The sequence below is a fragment of the Telmatherina bonti genome (genome assembly GCF_933228915.1).
Source record: "Telmatherina bonti genome assembly, chromosome: 18".
Lineage (NCBI taxonomy): Eukaryota > Metazoa > Chordata > Actinopteri > Atheriniformes > Telmatherinidae > Telmatherina > Telmatherina bonti.
In genome coordinates, this window is record NC_136616.1 from 21109670 (window position 1) to 21128373 (window position 18704).

General features: G+C 38.6%; 1 protein-coding gene across 4 annotated transcripts; it reads left to right on the plus strand.

The window, feature by feature from the left end:
* The first annotated feature begins 3094 nt into the window (after positions 1 to 3094).
* Positions 3095 to 11072, plus strand: trip6 (thyroid hormone receptor interactor 6). Of its 4 annotated transcripts, none has more exons than XM_079257433.1 (12): positions 3095 to 3144; positions 3605 to 3644; positions 3815 to 4048; positions 5448 to 5664; positions 6651 to 6754; positions 6909 to 7022; positions 7152 to 7736; positions 7971 to 8067; positions 8192 to 8361; positions 8507 to 8685; positions 8768 to 8888; positions 9075 to 11072. In XM_079257433.1, the coding sequence occupies exons 4-12, from the start codon at positions 5454 to 5456 to the stop codon at positions 9204 to 9206; spliced, it is 1713 nt and encodes a 570-aa protein (XP_079113559.1). In that variant the 5' UTR covers positions 3095 to 3144; positions 3605 to 3644; positions 3815 to 4048; positions 5448 to 5453; the 3' UTR covers positions 9207 to 11072. The 4 variants fall into 4 exon arrangements, with proteins under 4 accessions (XP_079113559.1, XP_079113560.1, XP_079113561.1 ...); XM_079257434.1 differs by having other exon boundaries at positions 7974 to 8067; XM_079257435.1 differs by having other exon boundaries at positions 5483 to 5664.
* The last annotated feature ends 7632 nt before the right edge of the window (positions 11073 to 18704 follow it).

Here is an 18704-nt window from a genome sequence, read left to right on the forward strand (position 1 = left end):
TTTGCAGTCAAAATGAAGAGCGACACAAGAATTATGCAGTTCTCACATAAAGCGCTTTGCCTTGTTTTGTGGTTTCCTGGTTGCCTAGACAGAGCTATATTGTTCATCTGATAACATATGGCCCAAAGCCATGCTTTGACTTCAAAACCCCCACTTGGTGCCAAAGTGTTGATGGCTGCTGCAACAATAACATGGATCTGCTTAAACTGCCTTTTCCTGTGATTGCAGTGCTTTCTGGACATATAAGGGCAAACAACACAGAGTAGAGGAGGAGGAGGAGGAGGAGGAGGAGGAGGAGGAGGAGGAGGAAGCAGGGAGATCCCAGGGAGCAGCTTTGGTGGTTTGCCTTCATTTGTCAGAGATCGATTGCTACTGAAAACAATAAATGATGAAATTACCAAACCCCTTCACTTCAGCTCTTGGGGAAGCAGGAGTCCTACAATGTTGTAAAGGGTGGAATGGGAGGACAAAGAAGAGAAATAGTGCAGGGGTAGTGGGTGAGGGACAGTTGACCCACATTTTATGAAGCACAAAATGAAAGTGCGAAGACCCTGACCTCCCTATAAGTTCTGCATGTGTAGTAAAAAAAAACAACTGGGGCAGAAAACATACAACTTAAGACTAAGCTCTCTATGTACAGTTAGAATAACTTGCATGATCTTAAATTTATAATTCATTATATTTTCAGAGTCTTCCTGACCAAATCAGTTTAACCTGCAAGAATTTTAAAAAAGTTTTTAAAAAATATTGATATTTCAATTCAATTCAATTCAACCTTATTTGTATAGTGCCACTTCACAACAGTGTTGTCACAGGGCACTTTACATACACAAATCAACATACACATACATACCAATTCATGCATATCCTATAATAGAAACCAACTGATTGCATTGAGTCATGACTTCGATCCCCCCCCCCCATCCTGAGCATGCACGAGGCGACAGTGGGGAGGAAAAAACACCCCATAATAAGAGCCAAAGAGCCGCAAGATATTCTAATTGATCCAAGTTTAAGATTTGACGTTGACACAAATGACTGATGAGCAAAACAGAATGATACCATGATGCACCAAACTTTTGCTAAGACATAAAACTGCTTCCGACCTGTCCAGAGTGTATCCCGGATAGATGCTTGGATGGATGGATGAAACTGCTCCACATAAACTGACTCCGTTGTGACAAAGAAAAGTTAATTATTAGTTTGTGAAGACGGATTATACTGCAGCTGGATAATGAGCCGACACACTCCTCAAAGCTTTTCAAGTGATCTACTTTAAGACCAGAAAAGACTAAGGAGCAGTGAGAGTCATCAAATTCTTCTACAGTCACCCGACCTCAGCCTCACTAGACATTTATAGGAACTCTTGAAAGTTGAGGAAGCCAAACATTCCTCACCTGACAAGATGCTGTTTAGGGCATTGTCAGATCATGTTGGGATTAGAGGGGCTAGCAAGTCTGAAAAGAAGTTTTGAAGATCAAATACTCCATGCCAGTTAAATATATAGATCAAATTAAGATTTCTTGATGGCATTTTTTTCACAAAAATTATGAGAGCCACAGATTTGCAATTACCTGGTTTTGAGAAAATAATTTGTATCTTATGATAAAAACTTACATTAAGTGAGAAAAAATGTGATTGGTGAATTGATGCTTTGTTGTTACAACACTTTTTGGCAATAAATCTTGTGCTGTTGGAAAACGTGTTTAATTTTTTATTTATTCTTTTACATGCTACTAACCCCCTTTATATGTTAAATGAATAAATGATTTATTGCCAAGATGTCCTGTTTTAGTAGACTTCAATCATGCAAACCAAAGAAACTACACCAAACAAGTCAGTAGCAGAACCAGTTGCCAGACATTACAGAGATGATTTAGCAAGTTTTTCATGGACACGTGTTTATGCTTTGGGATCACATCCAATAATGACAAGCTTTGTGTTTCCAGTGAGAAAAATGCAGCCCACACAATCACATTGCACACACCATGCTGTTTTCCTATTGGTGCAGCAGTCAGCATAGTTTTTCTAACTCCAAGTTTTCTCCATAATTTGACCTATGGACCCATCTGACTACCAGTGGCAGGGTTCATGCTCATGAGTTCTGCTAATCAAACACCAATCAGGCACTGGATTCTGGTGCACAGAAGCTAGAAACAGGAGATTATCAGCTGTTTGGTGCAACCCACATACTCAACTCTTCTGCACATCCCGCAAATGCACTTTCCTTCCAAACAAAGCACCATGTAAAAGTTCATTAAACTGGCTATATGTATATGTGTGTGTGTGTGTGTGTACCCAGCTACCTGTGAAATAAGCTGACACTGACTAAAGTAATAATAAATAAATATTTCATGAAAATCATTACATTATTTTCTAATTCTGGTTCAATTGATTTTTTTTTTTTTTTTAAAAAGCAAACAAATAGGAGATAATTTATTACATATTACATAACTCACCTTGCACCTGTTGACAAGTATTTTGTCCACTGTTCAACAGAAAAGTGCTCTAATTTGTCCAGGACCAATTTGTTTGTTTGTTTGTTTTTTTCTTTCAAAACTCAATTAAATGAAAAAAACAGTGTCTCATATCATTCTATTATATTTTTTTCAAATTTTTAGTTATTGGTCCAAGTGACTGTTGTAAATTCAGCCTTTTCTTTAATGAATGGGTATGAATACATATGAGCACAACCGTGTGTGTGTGTGTGTGTGTGTATATATATATATCTATATATATATATATATATATATATATATATATATATATATATATATATATATATATATATATATATATATATATATATATATATATATATATGCCCAGAGGTTGTAATATATTCATCTGTGATCTGTGATCATGTTTTTTTTTGTTGTTGTTGTTGTTGTGGTTGTTTTTGTTTTCTTTTCTTTTCTTTTTTTTTTTAAATTTTACTTTATTTTATGTATTTATTTATTCATTTTTATTAAACTTCATTATAAATTTTGGCTGAACTATGTGTTTTTGTATTAACAATTTTTGACTGTCAAACCCAGCGCCACCTCTCGCGCGCGTTTGGGTACGCGCAGACTTATACGTCACACACCAGGAATGCAGTGAGGAGCTGCTGCCGCTGCTAAAGGCCTTCGGATCCGTGACAAAGTAGGTTATCGACGCTTCAACAAAAAGAAACTTTGATCAGGATATATTTCACTGACTCTTGAACGTTTAAATGGAAGTATAAGTTTGTGTTTGTGTGGCTCGTTTCGCGTGGGAGGTGTGATTTACCGCTTTGTTTGGTCTCTTCGGTCGTGTTGAAAGTTAGCCTGGGGGCAAGGCACGAGCTTTTCTCGAGTTCAAAACATCCTATCAAACAAGTAAATAAGCCTGTTATTAAAGTTAATAATTGAACGTTTTAACATATTATGGGTTGCCGTAGCACTTAAATGGTTTGGTTTTACGCAGATGTGACGCACACATAATATTTAAACGAGCAGCTTTACATTTCTTAGCCTCTGTCATGGTTATAACCTTACGGATAAAAAGAGGAATGTAGTGAGGATACATGTGTATTAATGAGATTATTTCAATTGACCCATTTCGTTTTGTTGTGTTTTTATAGATGAGACCGAAGGAAAGCGCACTGTAACAACACTGTAAAGGTAGGAAAATATGTTCATATCTAACCTAGTTTTACCATGATGGTTTTAGTTAGATATGTTGTCCTTCTGTTTCTTTCTTTTTTTGTTTGTTTTTTCTGAAACAACAACACGGGGTTGATTTTGTTTTATATTTAAATAAATGCCAAACGTCCACTTTGTTTTCCTTGCAGCTTGACGCTTGTCAGTGTCATCAACTTTGACATTTCGCGAGTTGCCATGTCCTGGTTTCACACAGTCCCAGACCTGTTTATCTGATGGATGCAAGCTTTGGGATGAGAGTCGCACAGAAATAACAATTAGCTGTACAGCACAGAGCGATGAAACTGCTGAGATTAATTTCCCGGCCCAGCCAGCCTCGGATTTGAGTGTGTGCCCATCCGGATTCAGACAGACTCTTAAATCAGGTCAGTAGTGTAGGTGGTGGTCACTCTTCCCCCTCCACGTGGCCATAGAGCAACCAACTGACCCTGCACGATTTGGTGCAGACCACAGCAACCTCATGGATATGAATAGATAAATTAATAAATAAAATGATAACAAAAGTTTAATAAGACATAGGGAGGTGTATATCGCTCCTGTTTGGCCATTGTTTTTATGTGAAGCCCCGGCAATCTCTCATCTATCATAATCCTCTTAGCAGGGATGGTCACACAGCCCACATACAATCAGTCTGAGTGGATTATTAATTTCCCCACACTGAAAATACTTTTAATTTTGCATGGCATGTGTGTGTATTTGGGGTTTTTTGTGCAAGTCGCAAAAGGATTTTGTGCATGGAGTCCTAATAATAATGATTCTGCTCATATTTTAGTCTTTCTTTCATGTTCTGTACTGACTGATGTAAAGACAGATGTGGGAGGGTGTGTAAGATTGTCTTATTTGGTCTGCTGATGCTCAAGACTTTATAATAACACTGTTGTTTACAGGATCTTGCATCTTTAGTCTGTGTTTTGCAAAGGTGGGATTAGTTAAATAATGTTCAAAACGATAAATCCATGATTAAAAATAGTGTTTGTGTGGTGCTGAAAATGCAGCCGAAGAAATATTTACCTTTTTTTTTTTTTTTTTTCATTTGGCACAATTTTATAAAATGAAATGTGGTATGATTGGTTTTTAAATTGGATGACTTCTTATATAAGAGTAGCTTCCTAAAACCCTTTTGTGCAAGTCAGTACTTTGACAGCCCAGCTGTGTATTATTTAACCCCCAGAGAATAAACCAGGTGTTCACATGTATACTGATACAAATAATTACACAATGTTTCCGGCCTTTTGTTTTTGTTTCGGCTTCATTTGGAAGTGCACGATACTGGTGTGTAAACACAAAAGCACAATTACTATTGTGGCAGCTAAGAAGCAAGAAGTAGCCACGAGTTTGCACCTGCTCATGGTTCTCAATATGAGCATGTCTGCGTGTGTGCCGGAGATTTTTGTTTTCTTTGGTTTTTTTTGCACAATTGTTTGTCTCTTGCGACACACAAACTCACACATTCGCACGTGTTTTAATGCATGTGTCGGCCTGCTGGAAACCCCCAAGTGTTAGAATGGCTGTTCTTTTCCTACTCGACTACGAGCCCATTGTTCAGTCTATGTGTCTCCTGTTGCCATAGGAAACAAAGTCTGAAGCATCCTGTTGTTTCCATGGGTTACCAGTTACATAAATACACACAAAAGCCACAGCAGTATTAGGATGAGAAGTTGTGTATTATTTACTGGTACAAATTGAATGCTTCCAGTAGTTAAATTGAGAGATAGAAGTCATAAACATTGATATATGCTTTACTTTGTAATTCCATGTCTGAAGCCTGCAATGTCTGGTCCCACCTGGCTCCCACCTAGGACTCTGGATAGTCCAGAGCGAGCCGTCCCTCAGATGTCCCACTCTACCAGCGCAGCAATCTACCGAGCCCCTAACAAGAAGGGCACGTCCGATTTCAGACCGAAATATAATCCCTATGATCAAAATGGAGGAGGAGGAGGAGGAGGGATGACCAACAGGTACATGGCAACAGGGCCCGCAGGTAAGAAGGCCACTGGTCACAAACTAGAACCAGAGGTTAAAGCTCATTTCTAAGAATAACCTACATGCTATAACGCATTTATGGGATCACCAACAGTGACTCAAACTTTGCTCAGAAGTGGTTTGTTTTTGCTTCTAACCTATGACAAAGGAGAACTACTTACAAAGAAGCACAATCAGCCCTCGAACAGGAACAGTTCAGGGTTTTAAGGAACTGTGAAACATTTATATTCTGTAAATGATTAAGCTTCAATAAACCTGTTTAATGTTCATTTTTTATTTCAACAGTGGAAGAATTAGTTGATGAGTTATTGTTGTTTTTGTCAGTGTTGGTTGTAAAAAGAGAAACTTCTCTAACATAGTTTCATAGTAAATAATGAAGGGCATGAGGGTTGACTTCACTCCCCTTCCTCTACATTTTTTTTTTCTTGTGCTAATTCTGTCAGGTGTAAACTAATGTAGGGACTTCAGAACTGGCAGGCTGGCTTACTTAGACTGTTGAATCTCTGTCTGTTTTCACATTATTATACTATTTTACTCAGGATTAGTATTTGAAGGTTTACAAATGGTGTTGCTGGACATAAAGTTGTAGTAGAATTGAGATGTTCAAGTTTTAAACAATTTTTTGGGAGTAGATTTTCAGTATAACAAATGTGTGTATGAGGGGAAAAATGCCAGAAGTGTGCTGATATATTGATTTTTGTTCATATTATTATTTAGAGCTCAGAAAATTGCTCTTAGGAATATTTAAAAGACGTCATTACAAAAAAGTTTTGTCCTTAGAAGGGAATATGAGAAGCTCTAATTGGAGGTGTTGTTCAGAATCATGTTGGGAACAGATTTTGTTAGACATTTTGCATAATTTAAATGATTTCATTGGCCTCTAAAATGATGATTTAACAGTGGACCTGCATACACTTTTTTAAATATTGTTTTCTATGCGATTGTTGGTCATATTTTTAAAAATATCTCTTCCTCCATCAATAGTTGGGCCTATTCATCATCCATCAAGCGATCACTATTACCCTCATCCCCATGGTCCCAAAGAGGATCGCAGCTGGAGCCCTCACATGAACAGCTATGACCTCATGGTGGGTGTAATCTTTGTAGCTTTGCAGAAGTAAAGAAAGAAAAGATAGTTTTGAAGGCCTTTGAGGGGGGGCGGGAGAACCACTGAAAATGTGATATAAACATCAAGTAATTAAACTGATAAAATGTATTGGTTGACTGCTTTTCTCTGATTAGCATCGTGGCTCTGAAAAGGCAACCAGCTACCACTCAAAGATTGATGCAGATATCGACTCTCTCACCAATATGCTGGCTGATATGGACAGCCACCCACAGGACTCTAGCACCCAAGTATGGCACTTTTTTTTTTTTTTTTTTTTACTATATTTGCAGATACATGATTATGTGATACGTTCAGGATTATTTGGCCATCAAGTAAGCTGTCAGGACTTAGTGCTGTAACATTTTGCCTCTTTGCAGCTCTATGATAATGTGCCTTACAACAAATACATCTCAGGGGATCACTACAAGCCTGCACACCAGAGCGCAACCCCTCCTCAGGGTCGGCCATCCATGGGCTATAACTCTCATCCCCAGAGCCAGTACCACCCCGCGCCTCCCTACCCTAATGAGCACCAAACCCCTCAGTATTCCCATCAACAGGACTACTATTCCACGTCAACCCCTAAAGCCTATCCTCAGCCCGTCCCTGCCTCGTATACCACTGCCTCAACCCCCACCGGACCCAGGTTCAGCGTACAGGTCAAGACAGCACAGCCTGTCACCTACTCTCAGACAGGGAGGCAGGCTGAACAGGCTTACACTCCACCTCCTCCTCGCCAGTACACTTCAAGACCCCCACCCCAGACTCAGACAGGTCCTCAGGGCTGGTACCCTCCACATCCCAGCTCACAAGCTCAGGAGATGCACTCTGAGGGGGGGTACAAGAGCAGTGGCTCAGGGGCTGGAGGAAGAGTTAACCAAGTTCAGCTTTCAAAGAGAGGGATGGAAAATACTCAGCCGGGGTCTGGAGCTTCACAGAGTCCTGCTTACCAGTTAAACAAGGTAGACGCACTAATCTGAATGTAGAAGTTGGATTAAAACATTTTTGCATTCATCATAAGAAGACTTCTTATAAATTACACTCATCTTATCAACAAAGTCTGTCATGAAAACTTGATTTATAGTTGATTTAAAAAAATATATATATTAAAAAAAAAAGAACTTGAGTTTTTATTAAAGCTTTATTAACCAGAGATTTGTTGTTTTACAGCCATACCTTTTTCCTCTTTCCTCCAGCAGGGGGCAGCATTGACGAGGCCTGAGGAAGAGCTGGATCGCCTCACAAAGAAGTTGGTGTATGATATGAACCACCCCCCTGCAGAGGATTATTTTGGTACAGCAGCAAAAAAATAAAAAATACTGCAATATAACAAGCAGCCTGGCTTTGTAAACGTTGAAACATTTTTTTCTAACATCTCTTTAACCTGTCCATTTCTGTGCCACACAACTCCATTCAGGTCGCTGTGCCCGCTGTGGTGACAACGTCGTCGGCGATGGCAGTGGGTGCATCGCCATGGAGCAGGTCTTTCACGTGGAGTGCTTCACGTGTATCACCTGCCATGCATGCCTTAGAGGGCAGCCGTTTTATGCGCTAGACAAGAAGAGTTACTGTGAGAGCTGTTACATTGTAAGTGAAGGAACTGCGGAGCATTTTGCAGTTTCTATGAGCACACTGACTCGGTGGGATGACAGTTTTTATTGTATGTATCTCTACTTCCTGTGAACTTCTCATTCAGTCTTTTTTACTCATGCTTCCTGTTTTATGTTTTTAGAGTACGTTAGAGCGTTGTTCAAAGTGCGCTAAACCTATTCTGGACCGCATCCTGCGAGCCATGGGAAAAGCCTACCATCCTCGCTGCTTCACATGTGTGGTATGTAACTGCTGCTTGGATGGAGTGCCCTTCACTGTGGACGCCACATCGCAGATACACTGCATAGAGGACTTTCATCGGTATGTATACAGTCACAGGCCATGCACCACATTCTGGAGTGTTGTAATTTCTGTGAGCTCTGACGGCTGCTGTCCCTCATAGGAAATATGCGCCGCGCTGCTCTGTGTGCGGCGAGCCCATCATGCCTGAACCAGGGCAGGAAGAGACCGTCAGGATTGTAGCTCTAGACCGCAGTTTCCACGTCAACTGTTATGTTTGTGAGGTGAGTTGGAGAAAGTTTGTTGTGTTAAACTCTAGTTTTAAATGAGAAGAGATGTTAAGCGATCACTTAAGACTTCTTAAAAACACTAAATGACAAAGTTAATAGAAATTTTATGACCAACAACAAGGTGATATTTTATAAAATCTCAAAGTAAGCTGAAGGGACTGAAATGTCTGTGTCTATCAGGAATGTGGTCTCCTGCTGTCCTCCGAAGGCGAAGGTCGAGGCTGTTACCCGCTTGACGGCCACATCTTGTGTAAAAGTTGCAGCGCTCGACGCATCCAGGACCTCTCAGCCAAAATCTCCACTGACTGCTAACAAATTCACGTTTTGTTTTGTTTTTTTACCTTTCACTATCAGACATCTATTAGGTCATTACATTGATAGCAAGAAATGTCCCTGATTTGTTCAGAATTGGGCTCTCCTTTTTATTTTTCTTTGTTGCTCTGAAGATACATAGAATTATTATGACAGTTCGCTTTGCAGCTACAAATGACTTAGTTACTGATATAATGAAGTTATAATAGACAAACCACATCACAGGCGTTTTTTTTTCTTCATTCACATGTTCACACTATTTCTGACCTTTTTTTTTTTTTTTTTGTCTTTTTTTGGTTGTTTGTTTTATTTTGGTACATAATTAATCATGTTAAGGTCAGCATTTGTGCACGGTGGCCTGATCTGCAGGCAGCTTGGGTACATCAAAGTGGTACTGCTCCCATCTCAGCTTGTACATCAACATAACATGGACAAAGTTTAAAAGGAAGGTCACAATTTTATCCGGAGATAGACATAATAATGATAAAAAGTGGGAATTGTACATACAGTATACATATATATATTTTTAACACTGATAATCAAAGAGCTGAACTGTCTCTCAACACCATTAAAAGCACAGAACACAACAACAGACTGACTGTACACATCACACTGGTTTGGAAACTGCTCCCAGTTGTTTTGGAAAGCATTTAGCCTTTAGAGCAGTGATATCTGCAGTGAAGTAGCCTCATAGAGCAAGAAATGTAGACGAAAGGAATGTGAAGTTAACTTGACAACCAATATTTTTCTCTCTTATAGCTTTTATTAAACATTAGAACAATATTTGCTTTCCTGTTACCATATATTTACAGTAGTTCATTAGTGGAAGATCATAACAGGATTTTTCCCTTCGCTAAATGTCTAAAACAAACAATACAGCTTTGGTTTTGTTTAATATTTGCCGTTTTGGTTGAAACTTGACTGTTACATTAATGACGGTGCAATGAAGACACACTTCTGTCTTCTCTCTAAAGGAAAACAGGGTGTGGGTCACGTCAGTAAAGCTTGAGCCTCATGTGAAGAGTTTGTTCATGTGCCATTTATAGAAACAAGCCAACCCTGCTCACATTAAACGATTTCTAGTTCTATATTATTGTGATACTATCCAGTTTAAAGGGTTCTGGCTTCTGCAAACTGGCTCATTATTAATGAATGTTTAATTCAAGGTAATCATTTGCATTTCTATCAGAACCTTAATTTAGTTTTTGAAGCAAACTCTTCACTCGTGAAGAAGATTTTGTTCGTCCTTGCACTCGTGTGGGCAGAGTTGTCCGACTCTGAGACTTTGGAGCGACAGTATTTGTTGTTATTGTGTTTAACTTCTGTTTTTCCGTCCGCATTTTTGTACACGTTACACTTAAAGGGCTATGGATTTGAAAGCCTTACCTCAAGGATGTCATTTATTATCAAGATGATCCCGTTTATAAAGTTGGATCAACTGTGAATTCAGTCATTTGTCCTTTTTTTTTTTTTGTTTTGTTTTCTTTTGATCATGCTAAAATGGTTCGTTATTTTCACTTCTTGTTAATTTATCTCCTGAATCTCCACTGTATTTGAATTAATTAGCCTTTTATCATTAAGGTACACATTTCATGAATGCTCAGTTGTATTTTAAATTCTTAAATCATGCCGACTGTTGTGTTGTTGGATCTGATCATTTTGTGTCTGTTTATCTATTTATATGTTTTCCTTTTAGTCTGTTCCGTTGGAATTGTAGATTAAAGTTGTCCACGCTGCAGCACACATAAGATTTCACTCTGAAGCTGTTTTGTACTGTATGAGCATCTTGTCAAAGCACAAACTTTAGTTAAATGAATGTCAGCACATGTGGGCACACGTAGAAATGTACTTAATTATTAAAATTTTAGCAAGTTAAGATTTGTGTTGGTTCATTTTTAAACAAACTCGCATGCAAAAATGTATTTTTTCCCAGGATAAAAACATAGGAAAGGATAAAATTCATTTAATATTTACACAACTTGACAGTATAGTTTTGTAGAAAATTACAAAAAAGTCTTACAAACAGCTTCAAATCAGGAAATTTTATTTTAGATACTGCTTACATCCCTGCCAAACTAAAACACACAACCTCATCACAGTTAACAACTGGATAAACATATTGCAAAATGTAGTGTGGTTACTACTGAGGACAAGCGTGGCTTCATCCCAGCTTGAACAGTCTGACTCTTCTCGTGTTAACACGAGGTGAACGTCTTCCAGAAGAAGTTGCGGCAGCCTGCTTTGCGCTCCCTTTGTGAGAAGCGAATGTGTCGTCTTGTCAACCTCTCTCTGCCTCCCAGGTCCTCATCCTCCAGCTCCTGGAGCATCTCTTCCCCTCTCGACGCCATCAGCTCAGATACAAACCGCAGCAAAAGCAAACGAATTAGATCCTAAAGGAGAAGAGAGACTGGATGGAGTTGCAAAACTCTTGACTACTTGGAATTGAAGGTTTCTAGGAAAGACAAACTCAAAAAGAGCCCTAAATGGTTCACATTTCACCAAAATGTTGAAGCAATTGAGCTCACCTTGTCACTCAAGAGGTCTGCTTGCTGTGTTCCTGTCAGCTGATCACTTCGTGGCGCACCAGTGACCTGCGCCAACAGCACAGACGCACAAAAAACCACCAGAAACACCTGCACCTGAGACCGAAGCATCTTCACTACAAGCTGCAATCAGCACAGTCCCTCTCTTATATTCCCTGTTTCTAACACCTGCTGTGCATGTGCTGTAAAAGACCCGAAGCTGAACAAGGCTCAACTTATTATTTGTGGGTGCTGGAGGAGCCGAATGTTATCAATGTCAAAGTAACAAGTGCGTCGGTGATAAATAGGCTTCTTCATCTTCCAACCCTCATCTTCAAGCCAACAAGAGGATGTGATTGGTGGAGGAGACTGGCTGTGAGGTGAGGAGGTGGCTTGTGCTGTCGCTGGACAGAATATTGGGTCATTATTAGTCATGATGGCACTTATAAAACAACTCCAAACCTAACAAAACTACCAAATTTGGACTTCTGAGTTGATTTGTACGCATGCTACAACTTTAAATCTAATTTTTTGAGACATAAATATCAAAAATAAAGTCAGACTTAATAGCTTTACTTATGTCTGTCTCAATTAGCCCCACCAGATTTGTAGGGGTGTAATCGCAACATGAGAACCGCATGCTGAGCAGGGTTGATAATGGAACAATGTGACTCGGATACTAATGAAGCTGCTGACCAGTATAGCACTCCTTCACCCTTCATGTCACTTTAAGTCATGTGGGGGGAAAAAAAGGAGACTTAACTAAATGTCAGACTGCAAACACACGTTATGTTTGTTTTTCTTTTTAAATAACTTATTTTATGAGAAGTAAAGCTAAGTTAAGACCCCTGTTAGGGGGCCTTGAGAATAATAATGGCATGTGCCACTTTAACACATTGGTTTTCCGGGTGCCAGTCTGAGGGTTAGGACTCCAATAGGGGGCACAACTGCCAATTAAAGAGGCAATTAAAACAAAAGGTTTAAGAAAAGTCTGAGGTTGAGCAACACACATAATTATGCAAACATGTACTCAGTGAAGGGGACACATCAAAGACATCAGGTGGATATAAATATAAATGCATGGAGTTTGGATCAATAATGAGCTCCATACACGTAGATCAGAAAAAGCCATTCCAAAGACAATGACGGTACCATGGACATCTGGACTATGTCTCACACACACCCTCTGAAGACATTTACATCCGTCAGAATGAACAGAAGAGAGCTCATCAGACTCATAAGGATGACTTACTTTTTACTTGATGCTAGTGGGAAAAGATTCACTCAAATCGCATTACGGAGAAATGTAGGCATTGAATTTCAAAAGGGAAAAAAAGACTTGATGCAACATTTTGCTAAGATATTTTTATTCAAAATGCTCTTCATTAGAATAAATAAATTATTAGGCAATTGAAAACACAATTTCAATATTTCAGATTTTTTTTTTAAATTAAATTTTTGTCCTCATCTTTTACTATTCAAATGTCCCTCCCACCATTATATCAGGGATAATAGTCAAATAAGGCTCATTTTATTGAAAGAAATTCTAAAATCTAGACTTTAGAACACACAATTACTGACCTAAAAACAAGCAAAAATTGCTTAAAGAAATTTCAGCTTAAATCCCATCACACCTGAGTATACAATTTTAATTAAAACTGATATTAATTTCCTGTGTTTCCTTCTTGTCTTTCACAGTGTATTTAAATGCTTCTATCATAAATTGAATAAAAATATATTACTGAAATTAAACAAGAAATAATACTGTAACAAGCCATATTTAATTTTATGTTTGCATCACTGCACTAGCTAATGAGCAAAGTCGGGTTTTCATGTCTCATCCTTTCAAGAGATAGTGACCTTTTCCATGACTTTTTTTTTTTTTTCATTGCCATCTCCACAGGACTCTCACTGATGAACCACATTACTCAGACATTAATCATGACACAACTTGACTTAAAGTATTTTCTCTGGCAGTGGAAGATGTGGTGGAGCAGGCATCCAGCTGTGCTGCTGTGGACAAAAGAGAGAAAGGCAACAGTGTCTGTCTCCATACCTGCTGCTGCATATAATATAAAGATGTGTCAATGTGTCTGCAGTTTGTCAAAATGAATAAAAATCTATCTCTAACTAATTAACCAAAAAAATTCTCCTGCTGATTTATGTGTGATTTACTAAAAAAGAAAAAACTTTCACTTGCAGGGACTTTCGAGTGAGTCAGAGACCTTAATAAGTGTCTGACTCACAAGCAAGGACAACTTTTCAAAATCTGAGTTATTTTTTTAATGAGAATAAACTGTAAGATAGCCAGTTGCATCATTTATAAGTTGTTAGTTTGTTTATTGCTAAAATTGTCCTACAGACTGTTAATTGACTACCCCCCCCCCCCTTTTTTTTCTTCTTTTTTGCAAATCTGTGTTCTCACACTGTTTCTGAAATAATCAATCAAATAAGTTAATTTAAAAAAATCAATAAATAATACAAAAATAAAGAGAATATTTCCAACTACATCTCATCCTTTTCTTTAATCTTTGTTTTTGTCAGACAGACGCTTGAGATCAGCTGATCTATTTTACAAGCACAACCTGGCAAACATTGCTGACGAAGAGCGCTCACTAGCTCAAAGCACAACTTGCGTGACTCCATATATCCCATCAAAGTGTCTGAGTTTTAAACTGAGACAGGCCAAAAAGTCTCTGAAGCTTGACCGAAGTTCCGAGTGTAGGGACCAATAGGTAACTCTTTCCCAAACGGGGATTTAATATATTCTTCTATCTATGTTGTCTTATTCTACCAAAGGCTGAAGAAGACTGTTGTTAAATAATACTTGTTGAATAATACTTACACCTTCCTTGCTAACACACATCTAAATTAACATTTTCTTTTTTTTCTAAAGTATTTATTTATTGCTGTATTTGATTTATTTGCATTTTTATAAAGCCTGTCAGTTGTTGGTCTGTGACATTTCACACTTTGGCCACTAGGTGTCACTGTAAGACCTTTCTCTCACATTGATTTTTTCAGCAACGGGTGTCACTACAAAGCCTTTAATATAACTTGTTACTCTTTCTTTTAAATGTGTAATTTATTTGATTTTGTATTTAGCAAAAAAAAAGTTTTTTTTCTTTTATTTTAAACGACAAAGAAATATAATACACCCGCACACAAAAGCAGAAACAAACATGCTAGCACGGTAATTAGCTGCAGAAGTCCAGGAAGAAAACACGACTGACAGCTTTCAAATCGTGGTCTACGTAATTGTGCATTGAAGATGAAAACTATAACTTTACAGACTTTGAGCAGGTAAGTTTAAAAGTGAAAGGACATAGTTTTTTATTTATTTATTTTTTATTAACGTTTTAGCAATTACAGATATTATGTATTTGTTTCAGTATCTTGCTAGTCCTGGCCTTACCTGTTTGCATTTGTAGTCCATTACCGGCAGGTAAGACTATCTTATTTATTAACGATGTGCCATCAAAATTTAAACATATCTCCACAAAAGAATTAGAAGAGACAGGACGCTGTGGGTGTGCTACAAAATTCCAACAAACAGACTAAACTAGACACCGTTTTCTCTGATCTAAGGTAGTTGCATAAAATTCCTACTTCTGGGGTCAGAATCAGTGATAAATTAAAAAATAATTGTACATGGTTGCATTGGAAATGCTTATGTAGAAATAGAACTAAATTAATACATAAATAGATAAAATAATAAAGCTCATTCTCCGGCTTTAGTATGATATAATTCAAATTTGGCTGCATTAAATAATAGGTAATACTTAGGGACAAGTGGCATACACAATATCATACATTTTCATTTAAAACATTAAATTTTTGGTTGATTTTGCTCCGCCTTTCTAAGATGGTCCACATGAACTCCGTTTAGACAAGTGCATCTTCTTTTTATGAGTGCAAATAATTAGTTTTTTTTCTCTTTGACTTTAGATTTTACTTTAGACCATTCTGCAAAGCATGTTAATGTAAAAACAGTGTTTTAGGAAACATTCATTGAGATGAATTAACTTAATATGTCCTCTCTTTGTCATTTTTATTTCATGAGATACTGTCCTGTTTTGCTCTGGGGAGTCTGATATAGCCTTTTTTTATAGTTTGCAATAAACTGATCCCACGCATACTATTTTAAGGAGCATTTCAGACCAAATGCCTTGAACGTCACTTCTGGCTTTCCGTCAACTCCAGCTTACTTGGCCAAATGATCAGATTTGATTTTGAAGGTATGTCACTCAAAATTAAAAGTTACAAGAGAACTAACTGGTAATTGTAAGAAAAAAAAAATTGTAGACACATTATGTAACATTCCCATTTTTTTCGTCCGCAGATGAGAATGGACTCCACCTTCTGTCTCCTAAGGAGGCCACGCTCTGTGGCTACACTGTCCTAAATACTGATGTTGGAGAGCTGGTGTTTCGTGCGTCCTTCCTGGCCTGTCACGTAAAAAGTCAGGTAGTTGCAGCAATATGTGGTGCTTTGACATGTTGCAGAATTGTGTCCATTGTGTAAAACCCTTTTTTATTTCCCTCTTCTGCAGACAGGTACAGACTATCACCTCCATGTTTGGCTTGTACACGTGCAGGTGGATGGAAAGGTGGCAGCGTACCCCTTCCAGCTCCACTGCTCATTGCAGGAGATGTGGTGCTCCAGAGAGATTATCTGTGAGGAAAACTACATGGAGGTATTACTAGCCTGTCTCTCAGTTTCAAGCCAGTTCTCTGGTAGTAGTCTATCAAAGGTGAAACAGATGTGGTTTAAATTGAGAACATGTCTTGAATCAGCTTAGTTTGTGGAATGTGTGGCGATCTGATAATGTATTAAACCTTGTGTTTTTTTTTTCCGTTATAGGTGTCCATTCAACTGTCTATACTTCCCACTATGCCCAAATACGAGAATAATGCAAGTTAATGATACATTTTGATATAACTATTTGTTTAATAATTTAGTATTTTTCTAGCCATCACAAAAGCTTAGTTAAAGGCACATCATGTCATTGAACAGGGAACTGATGGGACAGACATGGGCATCCTGTTCCACAGAGCGAACCAGCAAGCAAAGGAAGACGTGGTCTTGTCTCTCAAAGACGCTGCTGCTCTGGGCTACCATGTCTCTCTGCACATGTCACGACTCACACTTCGCTGTGCCTTCTCATCCCCTCTGTCAAACTTCATCAAGGTGCCATTTGGCTTATTGGGTTCAGGTCGACTTTATTTACTTGTGCACTTGCTTTTATATGTCATGGCTGCTCTTTGTGCCTTTCTTCTAGGAAAATGGTGTGGATTTGGAGATTGTAAGAACATCTATCCTGTACAGATTTCAGGGCGATTCCCTGGCTGTTGACACCTCTGTCGCCTGTGCTCTGAGTTTGTACATTAATCTGTATTGGATTATTCCTGCAGAGAAGTTGTAGTTTGTGTGGTGTAACCTCCGTCCTACCAATGTGTGTGTTTCCTTTTTCCGGATTGCCATCAGATGAGGCCACAGAACATGGCTCTGACCTGCAGTGGACCGTCCCTCGTATTCTCTCCCCATTAGTTTACGGCCATTTCAAGGACAGAGGTATAAGGGTCGGCGTGAACGGTCAGGCTCTCAAGGAATCTGACATTAAAGAGAGGCAGTACAAGATCGACGTGCAGGAGGGGAGAGTGGAAGTCCGGATCCCTGTTGGAGCCCAGGGTGGGAACATTAAGGTACGAACAAGATGATATAGTTTCCAGCATGGTGACCTGTTTACAAAATAAGTTTCATATTTCTTTTTGTGTGTTCTGTCTTTCTTCCAGAGCAGTGTCCTGAGGGGACAGTACAGTCAGTCGATGTCAGTGGATTTGTTCTTCATGAGTCAGTGGGAGGACCAGCGGTGGCCTCTCACGCAGCATCGCTCCTTCAGGCGGCTTAAGACTCCTCTCATCCCACAGAGCCTGGTCCTGACCAACAGTGAGGCTTCTTAGGTCCATGGGTATTTAATTGATTGAAAGCGAATTTTAAAAAAATGATTGAGCTGTTGAGGATAAAAAATTTACAAGTATTTTATAGAGATACAGAGGATTCACATCACAATCAGAAGCGACTGGACTTTGTTTTTTTTCATTGACTGTCAAACTGCTGCAATAAGTGTGCGCTTTTTGTCAGGTCCATTATTGTCATGATAGAAACTTCTTAGATATTATTTTACCAAACTGTGTTGAAATCAAATAACTTGAATGTTATTAAAATGTATAAATTTTTCAGGATTACATTATCGAAATGTTTTGTTAGGTTTTTAAATTTAAATAGATTTGTTATTTTTCTTGCCACTCTGCATGTGTTTAGTATGTCATGTCTTACGCATTTAAACCAAATCAAAAGGAACCTTTTTCTTCCAAATAAACTATTAAAATCCATTTAACTGCTAAAATGTGACTAACGTTTAGTTACAACACAAACGCAAGTCCTTGTAAATGAACACATATTTTGTCAGCAGTGTTTTTTAAAATGCTCGCCAGCGTTGTCAATCTTTCTTTCATTCTGTAGATGAAGTTTCTTCCAACGAGTTCTTTTCAGTCAGCTTGGGCTTCTTCACACCTGACGTGCACCTCCAAAAGGTGACGGTAGACGGTGGTGGTGATCTTATAACCTGGACTCCAAACCACAGTGAAGCAGACTTTGTGGTCTCTAGGCTCTCCCATGCCAATGGGAGTTACTTCTTCCAGATCGGACTCTTACTGTCACACCCAAAAATAATACCAGAGGTGAGAACAGCATACGCTGAGTGGTTTTGAAGCAGGTACACAACGCTCAGTATTTGTGATGTAAATATTGTCTTATTTCAGCATATAGGTGGTGGGTACAAGACTTACAGCTTTGCTCTCATCTTCACTCTCTCCATCTCACCCAGTGGAGACGTGTTTTACCACCACGCCACTGTAGAGCACAGAGCTGAATATGAAGGTGAATGGTTTCATTATTATAAATTACTTCAAAA